This window comes from Gorilla gorilla, chromosome 9 (assembly GCF_029281585.2).
Source record: "Gorilla gorilla gorilla isolate KB3781 chromosome 9, NHGRI_mGorGor1-v2.1_pri, whole genome shotgun sequence".
Classification (NCBI taxonomy): Eukaryota; Metazoa; Chordata; class Mammalia; order Primates; family Hominidae; genus Gorilla; species Gorilla gorilla.
In genome coordinates, this window is record NC_073233.2 from 40,821,148 (window position 1) to 40,846,470 (window position 25,323).

At 40.9% G+C, this 25,323-nt stretch overlaps 2 protein-coding genes across 3 annotated transcripts in view; one reads left to right on the plus strand and one right to left on the minus strand.

The window, feature by feature from the left end:
• CAT (catalase) overlaps nucleotides 1-13,592 on the plus strand; it is a 33,026-nt gene extending 19,434 nt beyond the window's left edge. Inside the window, exons 9-13 of the mRNA XM_004050923.5 lie at nucleotides 3,104-3,242; nucleotides 5,959-6,089; nucleotides 9,816-9,923; nucleotides 12,493-12,576; nucleotides 12,903-13,592. Of these exons, the coding sequence (XP_004050971.2) occupies nucleotides 3,104-3,242; nucleotides 5,959-6,089; nucleotides 9,816-9,923; nucleotides 12,493-12,576; nucleotides 12,903-12,968 (528 nt within the window). The 3' untranslated portion in view covers nucleotides 12,969-13,592. The remainder of the gene's footprint in view (nucleotides 1-3,103; nucleotides 3,243-5,958; nucleotides 6,090-9,815; nucleotides 9,924-12,492; nucleotides 12,577-12,902) is intronic.
• Nucleotides 13,593-20,328: 6,736 nt separating this feature from the next.
• The window catches only part of ELF5 (E74 like ETS transcription factor 5), a 46,543-nt gene continuing 41,548 nt past the window's right edge, over nucleotides 20,329-25,323 (minus strand). For both annotated transcript variants that reach the window (XM_055355514.2, XM_004050925.5), the window contains exons 5-7: nucleotides 23,966-24,034; nucleotides 22,307-22,502; nucleotides 20,329-21,849 (exon numbers count right to left, since the gene is read on the minus strand). In XM_055355514.2, coding sequence (XP_055211489.1) covers nucleotides 21,753-21,849; nucleotides 22,307-22,502; nucleotides 23,966-24,034 — 362 coding nt within the window. In that variant the 3' untranslated portion in view covers nucleotides 20,329-21,752. The remainder of the gene's footprint in view (nucleotides 21,850-22,306; nucleotides 22,503-23,965; nucleotides 24,035-25,323) is intronic.

Here is a 25,323-nt window from a genome sequence, read left to right on the forward strand (position 1 = left end):
TTTGAAGAATAGATAGGATTTTGATTTTTAGTAGGTAAAATGGGGCAGGAGAAGGACATGAGTATAGGCACAAAGGTGGAACATGTTAGGTGTGTTGAAACTATTAAACAGTCACTCTTTCCTGAATGAGAAGAATAGAGTTTGGGTAGGTTCATTGAGTATATGTCAGAGGGGACCTTAAATGCTTGAGTAGGAGTGAAAAGCTTTCTTCAGTTTTGAGAAGTGTGGTCTGGGATATATTGAGTAGAATCACTCCTCTTGGTCATAAATAGAAAAAGCGACAACTAGGGATCGGGAATAGCAAAAGGAAAGTCAGGCAGTTCTCAGAGGAAAAGCAGAAGTTTGCATTGAAACCAGGGAGTAGAGGAAGCCAAAACAAGGTAATCCTGGGCCCTAAAACTCCCTACCTGGTGGCTGAACTGTGAGAGGACGAGGCTAATGGGATTTGCCAAGGCATGAAATTGTCATGGGCAGGGCAGAGGCTGCATGACCCTGGTCACCCAGGGAGGGAACGGATTGAGGAATACAAGGTTACCTAAACTCTTTTCACAAGAATCCAAGTCACCGTGGGTCTCTGGAACCACAGTGGGACCGTGAGGCAGTCAGCAGCACTGAGTCATATAATTTGAAGAACAATGAAGATTTGAATGGAGAACTAGGCCCCCGAGAAAAGGACTGCAAAGCAAATACGTATTCTCTACATTCCTAAGAAAGCAAATGTCTAAGGCAGCTATTCAGACAGTGGGGAAGAGAGTTCTGAAAAAGGATGACAAGTAGAAAGTAATATAATTTCTGTTAGTATTAATTTTAGTTCTGGCAAATATATCTATTTTAAATTCAGTGTACTCTTTATAGGTTGTTTTTTTTTTTAAATGAGTTTTAGAAAGTGTTTGAAAGAGCTTTCATAAGTTTGTCGAGTTATTGTTTCTAGCCTAGCTTTTCCCCATCCTTCTTAGGTCATTTAGCTATCAGTTCCAATACCATGGAGCCTGTGAGGAGCCATACAGTTGGGGAAGGACTGTTGTACTCATTTAGCCATTTGGTGACCATTAAGGAATGATTTGAGATTTTTTGAGTAGGTGAGTAGGGAATATGTAGATTGTCTTGTTGGACAGGAAGTGGAAAGCCAGTTAGGGGGGCTTTGGGGTTATTCCTGCTGAGAGCTCATGAGTATTGTAGCCTAGGCAGTGGCGGTTGATATATTAATGGGCAGTGTTTACAGGTGCCTTTTAACAAGGTCATGTTATTAAGTTTTATAACTTTATCCAAAGTGGTGAGCCACACCATGGTGAAATGGACAAATAATATAATACAAGTCATAGAGAGACTGTCCCATCCCCTGAGTACCTGAGGACACAGGTGCAGCCTTTCTTGCTGTCATTCTCTGCATTTTGCCAAGAGTTGGAGAAGTTGGGCCGGTTGCTTGGGTGGGAAAGGCTTTCCCACTCACGCAGGTCCAGCAAGGGAGTTCAGGCACAGGGCCTTGGGGAGGCCTAGATTCAAGCTGGTGTCAGGATATGGCCTCACTGTGCCCATTTCCCAACCTTTGTTGGTCTCCACCCATAGGTGGGGTAAGGTTGCCTGATAAACACAGGGTGACATAAAATCAGAGTTATGTGATAGAGGCTACATCCAGGAGCTGCCCATGGCAGGATTGTATCTCCTATCCTGTTGATGGAGTCAAGAGCACAACTTTTTGAGCCAAAGGAGACAACCAGCTTCCAACCTATAGCTGAGTTTTGGTCATGGCCGCGTGGCTAGTCATCTAAATATGACCTTAGGCTATTTGAAATGATGATAAGAGGGAGTCATTCAGCCAAAAGCAAAATATTGACAGAACACTGGGACTGGATTAAGTCTGTTGGTATCAGTGATTTGGAACAAGGTTATTGCTTAAGTTGCCCTATTCAATTTGGTTTTTATTTTGCCTCATAGAATTAGGGATATAAAAATACTTTTAAGGTTCAAGGCCAATGATAAATTCAATGGAAGAAAAATTGCTCATAGAAAAGAAGTATGAATAATGAGAATAGTTCAATAATTAGATATTAAGATTAATGCAGAATTTATCATAAAGCTTTTGTTTGAGCATTAACTGAAAGAAATTTCAAAATGCTTGCCATCTTTGCCTTGATTAACATGGAACATAATTTAATCTTAGATTGATTACCTTTGGCATTGTAGGGCTTTCATTTTGAACCACAGATTTTTTGTTATTGTTGTTTATATGTAGAAAGTCTCAGAGCTCAAAGTGTTTCTGAGATAATTCAGAAGGCAACATGGGAGGTACCTTTTTTTTTTTTTTTTTTTTTTTTTTTTCTGATCTTGCTTTGTTGCCCAGGCTGGATTGCAGTGACACGATTGCAGCTCACTGCTGCCTCAATCCCCTGGGCCAAGCAGTCCTCGCACTTCAGCCTCTTGGAGTAGCTGGGACTACAGGCACATGCCACCATGCTTGGCTAATGTTTTAATTTTTTTTTTTTTTTGTAGAGACAGGTCTCGCTGTGTTGCCCAGGCTGGTCTCAAACTCCTGGGCCCAAGCGATCCTTTCACCTTGGCCTTCCAGAGTGCTGGGATTATAATAGGCATGGGCCACTGTGCCCAGCTGGAAGTGCTTATTTGAAGAATTTCCCATGCTGTTGGTTTTGTAGAAATGTGTTGCTTTTTGTAAAGAGCAAATGATTGGTTCCTCCCTTGGAGTGGGGGAATGAGGAGGAATAGAATTAATTCAATATTTCAGTTAGTTAATGTTCTAGCACATTTATTTTATAATGCAATACTTCCTTGGGAATAGGAAGTAATACTGTATAAGACAAGACACTAACTTGTTATGCAGAAGGGGAAAAAAAAAGATATTATTACCAAAAACAGATGTGAAGATTTATGGTTGGCCATAGGGCCTGGGAAATTAAGAACTGTTCAGTTAGGGAGAACTCGTTTCATAAGAGTAGAGGCTTCACTCTTAAGTAGCGGGAAAGGCAGAATTTTCTGGTAACCACGTACAGAGTGCTTTGTACTTCGAGTTTCAGAATGAAGTTTACAGCCCATTCCTATGTTGTATGTTACTGCCCCTAGTCAGTGTCTATTGTATTTATTACTGCAGGGCCGCCTTTTTGCCTATCCTGACACTCACCGCCATCGCCTGGGACCCAATTATCTTCATATACCTGTGAACTGTCCCTACCGTGCTCGAGTGGCCAACTACCAGCGTGATGGCCCGATGTGCATGCAGGACAATCAGGGTAGGCCTAAAGACGTTGGGCTCCGCCTGCGTGGGCAGAGGGCACGTGGAGCAGATGGGTGGGAGGCCAGGCCAGTGGCTCTCAAGCTGGCCCCGCAGGACGTCCTGCTTGGTAAAGGTGCTCCCCAGGTGCTGCTAACTGGGCGCTTTTTTGCCCAGCAGTGAAGATTTAGGCTGCCTGAGGACTCTCCATGCTTTTTATCTATTTTATATATTTTATTGAGAGTTTCCACCTCAGATGTTACTTGTATCCAGTGGTTAAAAACAGGGAGAAAGATATTTCACACTGGCTAGAGTACAGTAACATCCAGCTTGGGAGTTAGGTTTTGAAGACACTTCACCAAAATGGACAATTCCTTAACTCACTGTGAAATCACCAAGACTTAGACCCTTGGAAGTGCGAAAGCCAAGAGTTGGAGTCTTCTGTTTCTCTTTGCAGTTCTGTTGTGGCCCCGGAGGAGCAGGTCTAGCTAGAATTTGGAGGGGAGCTAGAATTAGCAGGGAAGGCTGGGGAGAAGAGAGTAGGGGAGGCAGAGCAAGTCAAAGGATTCCCCTCCCTTCATTTTTTCCTAAGTGAATAAAGTCAGGTGAATCAACTTACCACTTTTTGTTTTTTGGAACTCATTTATCAAACTTAGGATCTTTTTCTTTTGACTACTTTTTTTTTTGGTGTCGTATACAAACAGCCTCTGGTTCTAATTACTTTTTCTAATAAGTCAAGCAGAATGCTTGATTAAAGTTTTTCCCTTTTACTATTCCACAGTTTAATATAGATCTTAGTTATTTTCTTTTCCCATTTAGGACACGTGTTTTAGTAATATAGACTGCATGCATTGATCCCTTTAGAAATTTTACTGATGATTTATATTTATAGCCACAGATGTCTACATTCAAACAAAGTTTATTTTTCTATGATAAAAATAATACAAGTGTCCTAAAGAAAATTTGGAATATATAAGAAAAAGAAGAAAAAAGAAAAATTCCCATATAGTCCCAACACCCAAAGGTCATAGCTATTACATTTTGCTATATTTATTTATCTATTTATTTATTTTTTAGACAGAGTCTCACTCTGTTGCCCAGGCTGGAGTGCAGTGCATGATCTTGGCTCACTGCAGCCTCTGCCTCCGGGTTCAAGAGATTCTCATGCCTCAGCCTCCCGAGTAGCTGGAAGTATAGGAGTGTGCCACCACACCAGCTAATTTTTGTATTTTTAGTAGAGACAGGGTTTCATTGGCCAGGCTGGTCCTGGACTCTTGACCTCAGGTGATCCACCCACTTTGGCCCCACAGAGTGCTGGGATTACAGGCATGAGCCACCGTGCCTGGCCTGATTGTAAAAGTAGAGCATTTGGGCTGTGACCCTGAAGCTCCGTGAAAGAGCTTAATTGTTCCTGTGGTCAGTGCCTTAAAGACAACTACCACTTTGAGTAAAGGTCAGAGCTCATTTGGAAGTAGGATTTTAAAAATTAACTAGGCACATTTCAAAGAGCTAGTTCTTAATGAAGAAAACACTGTGATGGCTGGTTTTTGGAGCATTTTGCTTTTCATGTAGATGTGACTGATCTGTTGAATTTGTTGAGCGAATAATTGGACTCTGTAATAGTATGGTGTTCTTCCTTCCCCTGCACACACACTTGGTGTCTTGGTGAATGTCATACATAGGCACCTCTTGATTATGCACTGTGGATAATCTATTACAGCAGTGAGCTGGCTAAAATTCCAACCCCAGATTGGTTTGCTCAAACCGCTTAATATGTTCCTGGGCCACTCCTGTTTAGGCAGTGTGTGCTCGGGTAATGAAAGCTTCTGCTAATGTCAGCCAAAGCATAGTTGAGAAAATAAATATGCTAAAATGAAAAAAAAGCCTTATAATTTATTTCAAAAGTCATAGAAAATATTTTGATTGTATTTGTCACTGTTTCTTATAAGTCCAGATAAGTAAGTGCTGATATACAATTACCACATTTTAAAAAATTCTTTGTTTATTGGTCTGTGGAGGGTATGAAAGTGAAGCTACAATGGAACAAAGTCATCATCGTCAGTAAAGGAGAGATACCCTGAGAATCCTAAAAACACTTTACGGAATAGCAAAGTAGAGTTCTGTAATGGAAATACTGTATATGCTGGGCTGGAGGAGATAAAAAACCCAGAGTTCCAACCCCATATCTACCACTGGCTACCGTGTGACCTTGCAGCAGTCAGGTCCCATCACAGAGCTCCATGCTTGTGTCTGTAGATTCAAGGAGCAGAACCAGAACTTTCAGATTTCCCTCAAGAATTTTGTGACGCAGTGTTTGAATTGAGCCCAAGTCCAAATGACACAATTTTTCAAGTCAATTTTGAAATGTGTCTTTGAGCCTCATCCCTATATGGTGGCCAAATCAAGCCTGTATAAACTTCTACATGTGCTGTACCCCTCAGAAGACTTGATAGATGAGACCCTTTGAAGTGTCAAAAGGGACTTTGAGATTCATTCATAAAGTGCGGCAGCCTGTGCAAGCATTTAGCAGATGGCAGCATTCCCTAAGAATCTTCATACTACCTGTAGCTAAATGCGGAAAATTAAAAATAATATGTGTGCGTTGTGTTTATATCTGTGTATGTGTACATGTGTATTTGATTACCACTTGAATTTATTTCTCATCACAGTGATTATTTGCAGACTTACTTGACTTTTCTTATTCCTAAGTGCATCTGGGTGGTTTTGTTTTGAAGGTGGTGCTCCAAATTACTACCCCAACAGCTTTGGTGCTCCGGAACAACAGCCTTCTGCCCTGGAGCACAGCATCCAATATTCTGGAGAAGTGCGGAGATTCAACACTGCCAATGATGATAACGTTACTCAGGTAATGACTTCTCTTTATCTGCTATGGAAGTCACCTGCTAATTCTCCTTGTCAATGCCTGCATAATCCCCCTCCCTGCAAATGCCCCAACTGTCTGATGTATTAAATTGAATTCAAGGAAGACTCATCTGTAATAGTAAATTGGGCCCCTTACTGGGTGGAGTTGAAGGGTTATATTACTCTGGTCTTTTGCCTCAAAGCATGCAGACTCCGTCTCAGTTTCTTCAAACTTTATTGAAGGGGTATGGGGAGGGGGCATTGGGGAAACAGTGATCTCATGGGAATTTAAGAAATGAGCATGTACAGCTTACGTGGAGACAAATCTAAGAATCTGGGCAGGACAGTCCAGGTTCAAGGACTAGAACTAGAGATCCAAAATAGCTCCAGGAGCCTCGGTCACAAGAGTGTGGGCGTTTCCACTGCAGGGCTCGTCCTTCACGTGGCTTATTCTCCATCTGTCTGCTTCTGCTTGCCAATGCTAATTGATTATTTTTACCACAGCTTCCTGTTTTCTCCTATCTGCGTCAGAGCTTCTGTTTTATCATTGTTGTGGCTCTTCCACAACAATGGAAAACTCTCCTTTATGGCATCTTTCTCCATTATTACTTTTTTTTTGGACCACCTTTTACTCCTTCTCTCGAAATGTCTATCTCTAGATTCTAGAGAGATGGAATCCTATTGAGTTGGCTAATCTTTTCACCCCAGGTTGCACCATTGGCCTTGGTCAGGCTCTAGTTAACCGCCCCAGGGCAAGTGCTCATCCTCTTTCCAGTCGCCTATGGCTGCCCTAAGAGCTGTTTCAGCACATGCTATGAAGGAGGCCCTTGGACTTGGAAGGGCTGTAGGTGGGCAGCTGCCTCCTTAATGTGTCCAGTGCAACTTATACCACACACAATAAAATAATAAAGTTAAAGGTATAGTTGTTCTAGAGCTCTGTTTGAGCAGTTAGTGTTAAACTTAGTATTTAAATTAGATTAGAACCTATTTCTAGTTTCTCAGTTTGTGAATGTGGGTTCCAAGTAAAAAATAATTAAATACATGAATTAATTCACTGTGAGGATATCTTTGCTTGAAAAGCATTTACGTATATGCATATATACGTATATATAAAAAAGAAATTACATTATTGTGGGATATAAACCATTTTTAGATGAGCTTAAAACATTTCCTGCATACCTTTTATGTAACTGCATTATTTTTGGTGATGCAGATGACACCAAGTATATTACAGTACATTCCCTGCCTCTCAAAGAATTTTGCCTATGTGAGGTCAATACAGGTATTAAACCAGCTCATACAACCCCTGCAAAAATTAATGAGGCTGTTGCTTACACATGAAAATTTATTATGTGCTCATTCTTACTTTATTGAGAGAATTTCTTATCACTATATAGGATATAGTGTGGTTTTTAAGTAATCACAATACCATTGTTATAGATTCATAGCATAATTCTGTGATGATGTATCACATGGGAAATACATAAGAAGGTCCAGATTTATTCTCTTAAAAATGATTCACCTGGGCTTGCATCTGTCTATGGCAGACTAGCTTGTATCATACTTACCGTTTCATGGAGAACATTGAAAAGGTAGGTAAAATACATAAAGCACTTGTTTGAAGGCTTTGGAGAGCTAACAAAGCAACAAGGATTTAAGGGACCAAGATCAAAGATAGAAAAGAAGTGCAGAAAAAAAAAGTGCAGTGAAGTAAGCTTGACATTTGGTTTCCTTTCCTCTTAAGGTATTTGTTAATTTGTAAGCACTGGTCCAGAAGCTGAGTGGTGTTTACAGCAGTCTCATGAGTCTGAAGGGACAAAAATTGGAATTCAAGGTCTGCTAAGAAGCAGAGCCTCTGGTTACACTCAAGGCTTTCAGTTGAAATCCCTAAAGGGCCATGCCTAGGAATAAGGGCAAATGTGAAATAAACTTGCTCTCACAATACAGGAAACACAACTTTGCCTCTGCTCAGTCTCAGATTAGATTAAGGTGATCTCTTTCTACGCCATCTGTCAGAAGCAAACAAAATTTTCTTTGGTGGAAAATAGAAACTGAAATGATTCTAGACCTTTTTATATGGAAATGTTCAGCATTCAACAATAAATGACCAGGCACCTAACACATTAAGACCTTATGACTGAAAATCAAGAGGGAGAAAAAACCCCCTACAAACTGACAGTAGGAACAAACCTAATGGAGGCTTAAATAATGGAACTGTCAGATATAGGTTTTAAAATGACTGATTAATAGGTTTAAGAAAATAGATGACTGCTTGAAGAATTTAGTAAGAGAACTTTAAGCTATAGAAAAAGTTGAATGGACATAACTAGAAAATGTAACAACTGAAATTAGAATTTAATAGATGGCTTTTAAAGGAGGTTAACATGGCTGAAGAGAAGATTAGTGAATTGGAAGATAGAACAATAGATGTTATCAAGACTACTTCATCTGATGAGTCATAGTGAAAAATTAGAATACATACAAGGAAATCCAATGAGAAATTACACATGCAATAATAGATGGAAGAATCATAGACATGATAATTGGAAAGAGGCTTTAAAATAAACATACATATTTAAAGAGATGCAAAAAAGGAATATTATTAAGACAATAGGATATGAGGAGAAAAACAGGTAGATTTGAAAAATAACCAAATAATATTTTCTAGAAACAAAAATTACAATCTGTGAAATAAAAACTCAACAGATATAGTGACCCAGTCGATGTTTTCGCGCAATATGTCAAATACAGCTGAAGAGAGAATTAGTGAATTGGAGATAGGTCTGAGGAAATCCCCAGGATATAGTACTTTGATTAGATTGTGTTAATCCAAAATGTCTGATTAACTTTGGTATCAGGTTTAAACTTTACTCAAAAATTTAAAAACATAATTATAGCCTGATATTTGATGACTTATGGAAATGATACATCTCTTAATATTTTATGAAGTTGATACTTTGGATAATTGGATATTATTGGACTTCATAAACAATAGAACAGCACGTAGAACAGTCTCGCACATTATAGATACTCAATATTTGTTGAATGAGTGGAATGAATGAATGAAATGTAAGAATAAAATCATAGCTACAACCTTTTGATTTCAGAATTGGGCAGAGGCTGCTCGGATTCACATACCTGATACTAAGCTCCTATTTTTCATTGTAATTCATGGATATTTATTTTAGAGGTAAACCCAATAATCTAGCAAAATATCACTATTAATATGTCTTGCTTAAGAAATATTGGCTTCTGAATAACTACAGATACACATGTATAAATCAGGTAGTTTTTAGATGTCTATATATAGATATAATTATCTATATATCAAATTATATCTCTAGCTAAATTAGTTAATTTTCCTTCATGGTTCTGGGAGAATTGAACAAAGGTATTGTGCTAAGTTTACATTCAAAGGCAGCTTGCACATTTTAGACTTGTCAGTATTAAGAATGTGGTGAGGTTTTAAATTGCAGATCTATTTATAAGAGATTTATAGCAGTTACTATAAAGGATATTATTAGAAAGCAGTTATGAGCTATTAACAAATGAATTTTACTTATTTTGCTTAAAACAAAAAGTGAAGAACACAACCCAAATTTAAAATTTAAAATTATTCTTAACTTCTAAAGTTTTTTTATCATTGATTTCCTAAGTGTTGTAGTAGGTGAATTTTGTTGGTGATAAACTGGTGATTCAATTCTCTGCACTTGCTCTTTTCTCTGAGCAGGTGCGGGCATTCTATGTGAACGTGCTGAATGAGGAACAGAGGAAACGTCTGTGTGAGAACATTGCCGGCCACCTGAAAGATGCACAAATTTTCATCCAGAAGAAAGCGGTGAGTCTTTGTAAGCTGAAGGGTGTCCTCTGCTGGCTAAGGAAGACAGTGCAGCTGTGTGGGAGAACCCTAAAAAGAAAGTGCCATTTCTGTTTTACTTAAGAGAACTTAAAAAAAAAAAAAAAAAAAAACACTAGTAATACCCAACCAACTTCTGATTATTTTCTTTCCATGTTTTATCTGGTCTGGCATATCCATTGTCCTTAGCTGTTTGTCCAATGTGTACTAATTTAGTTGTGTTCAGACTGAATTTTGTCCTATTCTGTTTAATTCGGCTGCAGCCAAGTTCTGTGCAAGATAGTAAATGTGCAATATCAAAATGTGAGTCCTGCTGCAATTCTACTTAAACTTTGGATGATAATAAATATATCAGCCGGTGTGATGGCATGCACCTGTAGTCCTAACTACTTGGGAGGTTGAGATGGGAGGATCGCTTGAGCCCGGGAATACACGGCCAGCCTGGACAACATAGGGAGACCCTGTCTCTAAAATCAGTCAATCAGTCAATCAGTCTGTCTTTCTTTTTTGCATTTTTATGGTTTAAAACCTGCCTAAAGGCTTAATGTCATGATACCTCGATCCTCCTTCAGATGCAAACTAGAAATTTGCATGATTTCTGGAATAAGAACTGCAATGCTTCCGAAAGGCAGGCTAGACTTTCATGGTAAGGTGCTGGGGTATTTCTGATGGCCGCTCATCGAGCTGAGTGAAGCCCTCTCACTTCTGGTTTCCTGGCCTGTCCCAGAGCTAAGCTTTTTGCAAATCTAGAAATCCCCCTTTTTCCTTGGCCCCTAGTTGCTGCTTCTCTGTTCCTAGGGGCAGCTGGGCTAGCAGCTGTCTGGGCTGTGTCCCAGAGCCTGGGTTCAAGTATCAGCAGAGAGCTTGACAGGCGCTCTGTGTGGTAGGCAAGGCAGGATTTATCTCCTTTTACTGGAGAGAATGGATAAGACAGCTTGTAAATAGCAGAACTGGGCTGGAACCCTTGGCATTCTCCTTTCACATATGCTGAAACTGTAAGGCTTTTATGGGTTCCCAATGCCCTGCCTCCTCTTGCTGTCCACTGGGGAATTCCTGCCTGAAGTGTGTGGAGTTGTGCTGCATGTACCAGTGTTCTTGTATCCTTCACATTAACTTTAGGCTGTGTCTGGGCCCGTTTCTCAATGTAAATCACTGTAATTTGTTAAGCGCTTACTCTGAGGTCAGCTCTTTTCATGCAGTAAATGCAGCTCACTTCTCAGCATTTTTCTCACAGCATCCTGTGAGGTAGGTTGTGTGGGTTTTTTTTTTTTTTTTTCTAAGATGGAGTCTTGTTCTGTCACCCAGGCTGGACTGCAGTGGCATGATCTCGGCTCACTGCAACCTCTGCCTCCTGGGTTCAAGAGATTTTCCTGCCTCAGCCTCCCCAGTAGCTTGGACTACAGGCATGCCCCACCATGCCCGACTAATTTTGTGTTTTTAGTAGAGATGGGGTTTTGCCATGTTAACCAGGCTGGTCTTGAACTCCTGACCTCAGGTGATCCACCCATCTCGGCCTCCCAAAGTGCTGGGCTTTCGGGCGTGAGCCGCTGCGCCTGGCCTAGGTTGTATGGGTTTTTTTCCCCGACAATAAGCAATTCTGTAATTCTTTGACAGCAACTGTGTGTCCTATAACTCAATTCAATTCTAACAGTAACTCCTGGAGCTAGAGTCAGAACCCAAAGATTTAGGGGTCATTTCCCACTTTAGATGACAAATGAGGTACCCTGGCTATGCACACTTCTGCAGATTCTGACTGCAAATCAAACCCTTTCCTCAGGTTTGATAATTTGCTGGAAAGACTCATAGAACTCAGGAAAATGATTTACTTATGATTACCGATTCATTATAAAGAATACAACTCAGGAATAGCCAAATGGAAGAGAGGCATGGGCGAAGGCCTTGGAGCTTCTGTGCCTCCCTGGGTGGACCACCCTTCTAGCTCCTGGATATGTGCACCAATCCAGACACTCCCTGACCTTGCCAGTTGCAGGTTTTTCTGGAGGTTTTATGACATAGGCATGATTGATGAAATTATTGGCTATGGGTGATTGAATACAATCTCCAGCCCCTCTCCCCTCCCTGGAGGTTTGGGGGTGGGGCTAGAAGTTCTAACCTTCTGATTGTGTGCTTGTTCTTCCTGGTGCGAGCCTCCATCGGGAAGCTATGTAGGCCCCCATGAATCATCTTAGTAGTATATAAAAGACAGTACATTCGAAGGGTTTTAGATCTGTGTCAGGAATGGGGGACAAAGACCAAATAGTATTTTTAAAATTATACTGATTAGGTGTCATTTTCTTGCGCATTTTGGCAGAGGGACATAAGCTCAGTAAGTTAAGTGACCTATCCGAGGTTGCTCAGCCAGTATATGTCAGAGTGTTCACTGGACCTGCATCTTAACTCTGAGGATGGCATTGTTAAACACCTGTAGTACTGCCTCCTGCTGAAACGTCTTTCCTCCCCTATGGAATAAACACTGGGAAACCACAGTCACTGGGGAGTGATATAGTAGGGAGTTAGAGTAATGCTTGCATTTATTTTCCTTTGGCCTTAGGTCAAGAACTTCACTGAGGTCCACCCTGACTACGGGAGCCGCATCCAGGCTCTTCTGGACAAGTACAATGCTGAGAAGCCTAAGGTAAGCTGGGAGCAGCCTGGCCATGCAGAGGCTGTGTGTGCTGGGTTGGAGTAGGCATGACTTAGTTACCACTTAGCATTACAGTCTGCAGGGGCCATTACCTGCCACTGTTAGATTTCTTAGACAGCTGTGCAGAAATTCATTTGAGAGATAAAGAACTCACTGGCAAAACACATACTCTTCATTTTAGCCCTGGGCAATTTAAGACAGTTAAAGTGAATGAATTCTGAATTATTATTTTCATTTGCATACATATTAAAACTGAGTAAATATCACATTGCTGCCCATGAGGTGATTAACCTGCTCATCTTGTTCTTTTAAAACAGAATGCGATTCACACCTTTGCGCAGTCCGGATCTCACTTGGTTGCAGGGGAGAAGGCAAATCTGTGAGGCCGGTGCCCTGCACCTGTGCAGCGAAGCTTAGCGTTCATCTGTGTAACCCGCTCATCACTGGATGAAGATTCTCCTGTGCTAGATGTGCAAATGCAAGCTAGTGGCTTCAAAATAGAGAATCCCACTTTCTATAGCAGATTGTGTAACAATTTTAATGCTATTTCCCCAGGGGAAAATGAAGGTTAGGATTTAACAGTCATTTAAAAAAAAAAATTTGTTTTGACGGATGATTGGATTATTCATTTAAAATTATTAGAAGGCAAGTTTCTAGCTAGAAATATGATTTTATTTGATAAAATTTGTTGAAATTATGTATGTTTACATATCACCGCATGGCCTATTATATTAAAATATGGCTATAAATATATAAAAAGAAAAGATAAAGATGATCTACTCAGAAATTTTTATTTTTCTAAGGTTCTCATAGGAAAAGCACATTTCATACAGCAGTGTCATCAGAAAATAACTTGAGCACTGTCTTGGCTTAATGTTTATTCCTGATAATAATTGATCAAATTCATTTTTTTCACTTGGAATTACATTAATGTTAATTCAGCACTGATTTCGCAACAGATCAATTTGTAATTGCTTACATTTTTACAGTAAATAATCTGTACGTAAGAAGAGAGATGGTATTTTATTTCTTTCAACTCCATATGTAGCTGTAAACTGCCACCAGACTCTTAATTTGAACATCATCATTTTCAGATGTTTACCCTTAAAAATGGAAATGCCAGTATCTCGAGGACTCCATGTTATTTGTTTAAATCTATAGCCTTTGGACAGCCTTCTGAGACACTGATAAAATAGCAAATGCCCTAACTTTGAAAATTACTTAAATCTCTTGTCCATTTGCTCACTTACCTATGACTGACTTTTTAAAATAAGGGCTCAGAACCACTAGTCACTTTCCTCTTCCTTCTTTTTAAAACCCATATTTGCCTATCATGGTTGAAAATCACATGGAAGACTTTAAAGATGAGTTCTGAATACTAAATGAAAATTTGTTTTCCTTGAAAATCTTTATTCTGTTCATATTCAAAACCAGTTTGTGCTGGGTGTGGTGGCTCATACGCCTGTAATCCCAGCACTTTGGGAAGCCAAGGCAGGAGGATCACTTGAACTCAGGAGTTTGAGACCAGCCGGGGCAACATGGTGAAGCCCTGTCTGTACAAAAAATACAAAAATTAGCCGAGTGTGGTAACGCATGCCTGTAGTCCCAGTTACTAGGGAGGCTGAGGCGGGAGGATCTCTTGAGCCTAGGAGGTTGAGGCTGCAGTGAGTCGTGTTTGCACCACTGCACTCCAGTCTGGGCAACAGAGTGAGACCTTGTCTCAAAACAACAACAATAACAACTAAAAACAAAAAACCAAACCAGTTTATACTTTCAGGAGTTCCTGAGTTACAGGCTTCAGGAAACAGACCACTAGCAGACAGATACAAACTCATTCTTGGTCTTTTAGCTCAAATTTCTTTACTCCTCTGTCAAACCCTCCTGCCTAATTCCCCCCGTATTTGAGTATGCTTTGAGACTGTTATATTTGTAGACATAGAAAATAGATTTATCGGGCTGGGTGCAGTGGCTCACGCCTGTAAACCCAGCACTTTGGGAGGCCAAGGCGGGTGGATCACCTGAGGTCAGGAGTTTGAGATCAGCCGGGCCAACGTGGTGAAACCCCATTTCTACTAAAAATACAAAAATTAGCTGGGTGTGGTGGCATGTGCGTGTAATCCCAGCTACTCGTGAGGCTGAGGTGGGAGAATCGCTTGAACCCAGGAGGTGGAGGTTGCGGTGAGCCAAGATTGCGCCACTGCACTTTTTATTTGGAAAGGTGAGAACTTCTGGAGATGGTTGGTGGTGATGGTTGCACAACAGTGTGAATGTATTTAATGCTACTGAACTGTACACCTAAAAATGGCTAAATGGTAAGTTTTGTGTATATTTTACCACATAAAAAAATCCAACGGTCCATTCTTAGTCCTTGTCTTACATGACCTCTCAGCGGTGTTTGACACAGTTGGTGGTTCACACTGCCTTCTTCATTGTTTATTTATTTTAGAGACGGCATATCATTATGTTGCCCAGGGTGGCCTCTGCCTCCTGAGTAACTGGGACTACAGGCACACATCACCATGCCCAGCTTTCCTCCTCGTCCCTTCCTCCTCCTCCTCCTCATTTTTCTTCCTCCTCCTCTCTCTCTTCTTGTCCTTCTTGCCCTCATCCTCCTTTTTTTTCTTCCTTCTTCCTTTTTTCTTCTCTCTCTTTTTTAAAATAAGAGCTTTATTGAGATATAATTCACATACCATAAAAACCACCCATTTAAAGTGTACGAGTAAATTTTTTTTGTATATTCACAGAATTGTGCAACCATCACCACAATCAATTTTGGAGCATTTTCATCACCCCAAAGGGAAACCTGTACCTATCAGCAGCCACTCTCCATTTCTTTCTTAACCTAGCCCCCAGCCCTAGGCCATCATGAATCTAAGATTTGCCTACTCTGCATGTTTCATTTAAATGGAATAATATAGTATGTGGTCTTTTGTGACTAGCTTCTTTCACTTAGCATAATATTTTCAAGATTCTTACATATTGTAGCATCTATGAGTGCTTCATTTTTTTAATTGCCAAATAATATTCCATTGTATGGATTTACTGTGTTTTATTTATTCGTTTATCATTTGATGGACATTAGGGCTGTTTCTACTTTTTGGCTATTATGAATAGTGCTGGTATGAACATTTCTGTACATATTTTTGTGTGGACATAACATTTTCATTTCTTGCATTCTCATCTTAAAAGGTGTTTTTCGGGCCGGGCGCGGTGGCTCCCACCTGTAGTCCCAGCACTTTGGAAGGCTGAGGCGGGCAGATCACGAGGTCAAGAGTTCAAGAGCAGCCTGGCCACTATGGTGAAACCCCATCTCTAATAAAAATACAAAAAAAAATTAGCTGGGCATGGTGGCAGGCGCCAGTAATCCCAGCCAGTTAGGAGGCTGAGGCAAGAAAATTGCTTGAACCTGGGAGGCGGAGGTTGCAGTGAGCTGATTGCGCCACTGCACTCCAGCCTGGGTGACAGAGCGAGACTCCATCTCAAAAAAAAAAGGTGTTTTTCACCTACACTCTGCCACACCACTATCTAAAAATGTAAATATTAGACTCTTAATATTTAAAAATCTGTTCTTTTGCTGTGTCAAGCGCCCTTAACATAAGTAACTCCATCTTAGAGACTCCATCTTATATTTCATAGGGCACTTTGCGAACAGGGACAAGATGTTTGCTTAATAAATAAAGACTGCATCCAACCAGATGAGGACATCAACAAGCACACTTTTCCACTCTCAGTCCTCACCAGAGGACTGTGGCTATAAAAAGAACAGGACTTGCGCAGCTTGAAATGGCCGTCTTAACTACACCATCTTGCTGTTAATCATGATAATCACCTGGCATCTGCCACTGAAGGCTCTCGGACTGCCTGGCCCAGACCAGGAGATTCTTTTTGCCTTAGTCGCTCTCCCTGAATTGATTCCTTAACCCTTTCTTCCTATCCTTCTTCTTTTGATGTTCAGTGTTACTTTGTTGTGGCATGTTTAATCTATAACATTTATATTTTAAGTATACTATTATGTATGGTCTGCTGTATTGACTGACTTGTGGAGTAGCTTGAGCCTGTGTGACTGCAGCTCTGACTATTGAGTGAATGGGAAGCACTGAGGCAAACTGCCTCCTTAGGAACTCCGTGCAGCTTGTGGCTTGTGATTGAGATTACTTCAAGAAAGTCAGACATTGTGGAAAGACACAAGTGTGCATGGACCTGATCATCTCTGACCTCACGCTGCTCATGAGACTTGTTCTTCTAAAAGGGGGGCTTGGTCTGGGCTTTTAGAAGCACTGTGAAGGATTGCCTAGTTTGTTTCAAATAAATGTCAGAATTTTGGTTTAAAAACACATTAATTCGGCCAGGCACGGTGGTTCATGCCTGTAAGCCCAGCACTTTGGGAGGCTGAGGAGGGGAGATCATTTGAGGTCAGGAGTTTGAGACCAGCCTGACCAACATGGTGAAACCCCATCTTTACTAAAAATACAAAAAATTAGCTGGGTGTGGTGGTACACACCTGTAGTCCCACCTACTCAGGAGACTGAGGCAGGAGAATTGCTTGAACCCAGGAGGCAGAGGTTGCAGTGAGCCAAGATTGTGCCACTGCACTCCAGCCTGGGCAACAGAGTGAGACCCAATCACGAAAAACAAAAACAAGACCAACCGCATTAATGTTTTCTTTCCTGGGTAAAGGGCATCACTCTGATTTGTGATTCGTACTATGGAAGTGTTTTAAGAACTTCTTAGCACTCATTTTTCTGGGAGAAAAGCCACAAGCAAGCTACTTGGGCCATTTCTTTGCCTCTTAGTTCATGGCATTACCAAAGGGCAAAGAGCCAAATTCCACTTTAAACTCTCTGGTAAGCCAAATTGAAGGCCTTAACATTTTTTTTTTAATCAGTGCTTTTAAAGATGTGAGGGGTTAGTGGAAGTCAACTTAAAAAGTTCTGTATAATTCGTTTTTTTTTTTTTTAAGGTGGATTCTCACTCTCCTGCCCAGGCTGGAGTGCAGTGGCATGATCTTGGGCTCACTGCAACCTCCACCTCTGTAATCGCTTGAATCTAGTTCAAGTGACTCTCGTGTCTCAGCCCCTGAGTAACTGGGATTACAGATGCACCCCACCATGTCCAGCTAATTTTTGTATTTTTAGTAGAGACAGAGTTTCACCATGTTGGCCAGGCTGGCCTCGAATTCCTGACCTCAAGTGATCTGCCCGCCTTGGCCTTTCGAAGTACTGGGATTGACAGGTGTGAGCCACTGCACGTGGCCAGCTCTGTATAATTTTGAACATCTGAAAAATGTAAACAATCACATATTAATATATGGGAAGTTTGCTATGGAAAGTTCTATTGCAGATCCTTTTAACAAAGCAAGTACTTATTCCCTCATTTGACTATTTGATAAGTGAATTTTGCATTATCTATTGCTTTAATTTTTTGTTGTTTTGCTTTGGTATTGTTTGCTCAAAGTGTAATATTTTATTTATTTTTTTGAGACAGCGTCTCACTCTGTCACTCAGACTTGAGTGCAGTGGCACCATCACAGCTTACTGCAGCCTCAACCTCCTGATCCTCCCGCCTCAGCCTCCCTAGTAGGTGGGACTATAGGTGCACACCCCCACGCCCAGCCAATTTTTGTAATTTTTGTAGAGATGGGGTTTCATCATGTTGGCCAGGCTAGCCTCGAACTCTTAAGCTCAAGCGATCTGCCTGTATTTCCCTCCCAAAGTTCTGGGATTACAGGTGTGTGCCACGGTGCTGGGCCAAATGTAGCATTTTAAACAGTCCCTTGTATTTTCTGTCCTTCAATGAATTGTATTATGGAGCTATATGTTTAAGTAAAACTCTTACTTTAAAGAGTGTGGTGAATTGGACAGTGATCCCCCAAAAGATATATCCATGTTCTAATCCCTGGAACCTGTGAGTGTGACTCATTTGGAAAAAGGATCTTTGCAATGTCATAAGTTACAGATCAAGAGGAAGCTGGGCGTGGTGGCTCACGCCTGTAATCCCAGCACTGTGGGAGGCCTGGGCAGGCGAATCACCTGAGGTCAGGAGTTTGAACTCAGCCTGGCCAACATGGTGGAACCCCGTCTCTACTAAAAAATACAAAAAATTAGCCAGGCATCATGGTGTGTGCCTGTAGTCTCAGGTAGTTGGGAGGCTGAGGCAGGACAATCGCTTGAATCCGGGAGGCAGAGGTTGCCGTGAGCCAAGATTGCACCACTGCACTCCAGCCTGGGTGATAAGAACAAAGCTTTGTGTCAAAAAAAAAAAAAAAAAAAAAAAAAGATCAAGAGGAAGTTATCCTGATTACTCAGGTGGGGCCTAAATCAAATAATAAGTGTCCTTCTAAGAGACCAAAGGGGAGAAGAAGGAGCAGGTTATGTGGAGACCGAGGCAGAGATTGGAGTTTTGCAGCCACAAGCCACGAAATGCCTGGAGTCACCAGAAGCAGGAAGAAGAAGGGAAGGATCCTTTCTTCTTCTTCTTTTTCTTTTCTTTTCTTTCTTTTTCTTTTTTCTTTTCTTTTCTTTCTTTTTCTTTTTTTTGGAAGGATTCTTTCTTAGAGCCTATGGCTTCCTTGATTTCAGACTTGTTGCCTCCAGAAGGGTGAAAGAAGATATTTCTGTTGTTTTAAGCCACCAATTTTGATAATTTGTCACAGGCAGCCCTAGAAAGCTAATGCAAAGAGGATGCTAGTTTAATGGTTTTATAAAATGAAAATTTCTTGAGTAGCAAGAAGAACGAATGTTTTTGTTCTCTGAACTGCTTGGTGCCCAGGGAGTGGGAGGGAAAGCATCCACATCTAGACAGTGTGTTTCTCTGCAGTCCTGCCCACTTCTGCCTGTTTGCCCCACCCCAGTCCCTGCCATGCCCCTGAGATGCTTGGCTCTGCTTTATTGTCACTGCCAAGCTCTTGCCTGAAAACTCCCTATTTCCCTCCTGTTAGCTAATTTCTCTTCTCCTGGACAGTCTTTCCTTTCATCCTGACTGTGGTCCATTAACATGGTACTTACATCTTCAGGTGGCCAGGACATGGGTCCCACATTCAAAATGTAAAGGCATTCTGGATGTTTTAACAACCACCATCAATAGTGCAAGAACAAAGTTGAATGGCAGCTGACAACCTGCGTGTCCAGAAGGCAGTAGGAAGTGACCAAATCCTCTGTCCAAAGGTGCAACTTCAATTTAGCTCCAGGAAATTAACACCACAAGAGACTGAGAAACTAGTGTTGCCAGATATGATTTTAAAAGAGAAGCTAGAAATCTGGATTTTTAGGTGAATCTTTCGATTTCTAAATTAGGCAATGAAGTAACAGTAAGAAATAAAAGAAAACCTTAAGAAAACAGACAATACTATGTGCACCAAACAAAAATGCATCTGTAGGCTATGTGCGTCAATGAACTCCATTTTGTGATGGGAACCTCTGTCTTATGATATTAAAGGTGAAGGGTAAGATTACTCCATATATTTCTTGCACCTTTTTGGGCTCTTTAAAAATCTCCAGCCTGCCAGGTGTGGTGTGGATTTAGCAAAATTTCATAGTAATCCAGGTACTTGGGAGGTTGAGACGGGAGGATCACTTGAACCCAGGAGTTAGAGGACGGCTTGGGCAACAAGCAAGAACCCATCTCCAAAAATAAAAGATAAATCTCCAACCACAACTGCTAGGAAATGGAAGAATCACCAAAGGTTTTACAGGTTGTCAGTGTTTTGCTGAGGCTACCATGCTGAATCGAATGATACACAGACAGTTGAACATGTTAAATACTTTATTCACATTGTTTACAAACTATATCCACCTGGAAAACAGATGAATCCAAAAATAGATTATTTTACAGTAATTCACATTTTTTAAAACAAGTTACTTTGAAGTTCAGCTCTAAGTAAGGAGGTCTTCAGCCTGTACAGCGATTCAGTGCCTCACCACTTGATTCCTGCTCTGGTGAAACAGAAGTCCTAGGGGCAGTCCACCTAGCTGTCAGTCACTGATAACTTACATACCAGTGATTGATGAGAAAATGTCAGTGCAGACTTTAACCTATGAACATTTATTAGTGTAAATTCACTGTCACTATTTTTGTCAAGGAAATACGTGTTTTAGCGCTTGAATACACATCACGTAGAAAGACAAAACAAAAAAGACACACAATTTAATTTGCCATTACAGAGTTGTTAGGACATTTCCGATTTTATAAATGTTTAACATCTGGACCAGAGATGGAATCAATGAATTTCGATTTTATTGTGTTGACAGCTTGAATCATAGAAACAGCAGTGATTTTGTAATTGATGCCAGTGTCTGTTGACTAACTCTGCATATCAGATGCCAGCCATCAGTTAGAAGGGGGAATAAACTCAGCAACAATTAATAATGTGGTTAATGTTAAGTGTTTAAGTCCAGAAGGATGTCTGTGGAAGTTTTGCTGAGTGGTCAAAAAGATGCTCTGGTTAAGAAACTTTCTGTGAACCTATGTTAAATCCAATTATGTCCCAGCTTGATGGCTTAGCTCTTTCATTAATTAAGATACTTTTCTGCCCAGGTGCCGTGGCTCACGCTTGTAATCACAGTACTTTGGGAGGCCGAGGTGGGAGGATCACTTGAGCATAGGAGTTCAAGACCAGCCCTGGGCAACATAGTGAGAACCCTTCTCAAAAAAAAAAAGGGATACTTTTCTATGGATTTTTGACTTTAATAATTTAAAATCTAAAGTATGTATGTCTTATATCTCACCCTCTCCTACCATAACCTGCAAACTAATCATGCTTTCCCCCACCTTTGGTGAGCTGCCACAGTTATTTGAAAACTTTTGAACCTTTGGGATGGGAGCATTGGATGTGTCTCTAATGGCAGAATTAAATAGTTTTTCTCTGATCAGCATCAATGGCATGGGCTGTTGTCATTCCACAACTCTAGGAAAATAAAGTTTGATCAAGACACCACAAAAGATCATCCCCTCATCCCCTTAGGGAGAAGAAAGGATTTCTTAAGAGTTTCTGCTCTCACCCCCCGTAAACAACTCTGAATCCAAATGTAAGCTGAGATGTGGAGAAATTTTATCAGCATGTTTGCAGGTTAAAAAAAAAGAGAAGAAAATGAAGCCTTTCGAATGTCTATTGCAATCTGATTGTTTTAAAAGACAGAAATCCATAAAATGAGCTTGATGCCTGGAGCAGATCATAGCTTGTCTTCCTGCCACCCGTGTGCATTTTTTCCAAATTTGTACACTAACCTTCGGTCAACCCGCTCCAAAATTCCTGTTTTATAGTAGTATCTGAAAAAGCAAGCAGAAGAGAATTTCTGGGAGAGCTTGCACCCTAGGAAAACAACAGAACACAAACACTGTCTCCTCATTCCTCTCAGGTGACAAGGCTGGTCTTTGGTTACCCTGGTATTTTCATGCCCTGTTATCAACTTACACTTAAACCTTTCCCAGACATCTTGAAGACTGAACCTCACCATTCTCAGTTCAAAACGTGTTTTTCTTTGTGTGTGTGGGCGTGTGAGATGGCCTGGATTCAGAGTGATCCCTGGGGAATACTGCCAAGAATGCTAAGGACAGCGTGTCAATTTACAAACCATAATCCTACCTGTAACTAAGAACCAAAGTTTTATCTCATGACCTTTCCATTATCAAGTAAAAAACCTGCAAAAACAGTGTAATTTTCTACAGCCAGCCATTTTATATAACTCTTCTTGAAGGCTCATGGTATTTTACGCTATTAACTTACCTCAGGGCTCTGCTCAACTTTTCATACGTCATTCTGTCATTTTTCTTCCTTTGTCCCCACATCTTTGCCAGGGCTTCCGATTTAACCACCCGAAAAATTCCTTGTTCCCTATCTTCCCATTCCAGAATGCCACAGTTTTCTTCAGGAGATAGAAGCAGGTCTCGTACAAATTCCCATAGATGAGAACTTTGGAGGCCTTTTGAAAAGGGGAAAACATTAACTATTTACAATTGTTTTTTAAATTAATTAATTAATTAATTAATTTTTTTGAGACAGTCTTGCTCTGTCGCCCAGGCTGGAGAGCAATGGTGCAATCTCGGCTCACTGCAACCTCTGCCTCCCAGGTTCAAGTGATTCTTCTGCCTCAGCCTCCCAAGTAGCTGGGATTATAGGTGCCTACCATCATGCCTGGCTAATTTTTTGTATTTTTAGCAGAGATGGGGTTTTGCCATGTTGACCAGGCTGGCCTCGAACTCCTGACCTCAGGTGTTGTACCCGCCTCAGCTTCCCAAAGTGCTGGGATTACAGGCGTGAGCCACTGTGCCCAGCTTGTTTTTTTTAATTTTAAGAGAAGAGATGTACAATTTCTCACTAAGTCATGAGAATTGCTGCTTTGTGGAATATTTCCCATTGTTATGACTGATTGCTGTACCTGGAAACTTACTGAGCTGTGACATGTCTATGTCTCCCATCGAAGCAATTGTGAAACACGCATTCAGAGACACCCAATTTACATGACTGGCAACACTGTGACTCACAGATGTCCTATGGAACTACAGTTTAACTTTTATGGAATGAATGAAATGACAGTCAAATGATCTTTTCATTCTTCTTTCTGACAGGCAGCATGGTTGTACTGGTTCCACAGCCACAACTGTCTGGGTGGACTGATCCTGCAAATTCATTTTTCATGAAAGGCTGGTATTTCTCTTATTCTATGATATGGTGGTTAAGACCAGCTCTGGAGTCCCATTATCTGAGTCTGGGTCCTGAATTCACCTCTTCCTACCTTTATAACCATAAACTTTTAGGGTTGCTTCATCTATAAAATGGGATAATAAAGAGTACCTGTCTCCTAGGATGGGTTAGAGGATTTAATGATTTAATACATACCAAGTGGTTAGAATTATGCCCAGCATATAGCAATTGTTTTCTACACACAGATTTGTGAAATTACAAGCTTGACACTGCTCTGGGCCGATCTCTTAGTGCTGGGGAAGCTAATAGGATTGCCAATTCCTGGTGTTTTCTTTGTTATCCTCCTCTGAGAAGAAGCCACAGTGGACCCAGGATTGGATCTGGCGCCAGATGGTGCAGCCAGAACTTGAACCTAGGGAGTTTTCATTCCAAAGCTAATGTTCACAACTACGATCATGTCTTTCATAGTAGGTGTTCAATAGACATTTAATGGATAATTATTAGCTATGATTTGTTTAGCGTTTGCTATTGTCAGATGCTTAATCTCACCCATTCGTATGAGAAGAAATCAATCTGACTTTGATAATACATATAAAAGCAATCACTGATTTCTTTACTACCTTCCTTGGGGAGTAACTGGTCCAACTCAAACGTTTAGTTTCAAAGCTTATTAAAGTAGATGACTTTGTCTTAGGAATGGTTTTAAGAAATTAGAAATGAAAACTGGCATCCTGCACTTACTTGTTCTACTATGACTGTGACAGTCTTGACTTTTGATGCCACTTGTTTTCAAGCAGTTGGAATCAGCATCTGAAATAGAATAATTTATAGCAGTGGAAAGGGATATAGAGGCCACATTCAGACCTCAAATCATACCCAAACGAGCAAATACTAATTGAATGCCTTTGTAGTAGAAGACACCACATTAGGCACTTTGGGGGTGATTACTATGTGGCAGGTGTCAAGATGCTTTAAGATGTGCCTTTGAGGAGCACTTGTATTCAATCTCACCCGACCCTGATGAGAATAAATAAATCTGGTTTTGATCGAGGTCCGTGCAGGGCCTTCCTAGGAGGCCATGGTAAGGACTTGGGACTTTATATCAAAGTGTAGAGCAAAGATCCTCAATTTAAGAAGATCTCTCTTGCTCCTGTGTGGAGAACAGACTGGAAGAGACACAAGTAGAAGCAAAGAGACTAGAGCTTATGAAGGGTAGAAAGCAAGACGTTAACTCCGTGCTGATTTAAATAATAACTCAGGCTGTGAGTCACAACCTGAGACACCTGGACAAGCATTGTCCCAGAGTAGCATATGAGTTTTTAAAATGGTGGCACCAGATCTGCCCCTCCAGCTCACACTCAGTCTCCACCGCTTCTCTTAGCCCCCTGCTTGCTTTGCCCCAGCCACCCTGGCTTCAGGCTCTCCGGAAACGTGCAGGCACATTCCACATCAGGGGCTTCGCAGTTGCTCTTCCACTTGTCCAGCACGTTGTTCCCTGGGATACTTGTGGTGCATGCCCTCATCTCAATCCTGTTTCAAAATCACCTTCCAGTGAGGTCTCCTCTGACCACTCAAGTTGGGTCTGCACATCCTCCCCACTGCTCCGCATTTTACATAGAATATTCGAGCATATTCTATGGTGTATTTATTGATGAAGTTCACTGTCTGTGCACACGAGGGGGCAGGGATTTGTGTTTCCCAACATAACCCTGCAGGACCTAGCACACTGCCGGGCATATAGTAGGTGCTCAGTATCATCGAGCAGCCACTGTGCTATGCTATAGTAACTGTACTGTACCACACTATACTAACTATACTGTTCTACACCACCCCATACTGTACTATGCTAACTATATTGTACTATACCACACCATACTGTACTATACTAACTATACTGTACTATACCACACCATACTGTACTATACTAACTATACTGTACTATACCACACAATACTGTACTATACTAACTATACTGACTATACCACACCATACTGTACTATACTGACTATACCACACCATACTGTACTATACTAACTATACTGTACTATATACCACACCATACTGTACTATACTAACTATACTGACTATACCACACCATA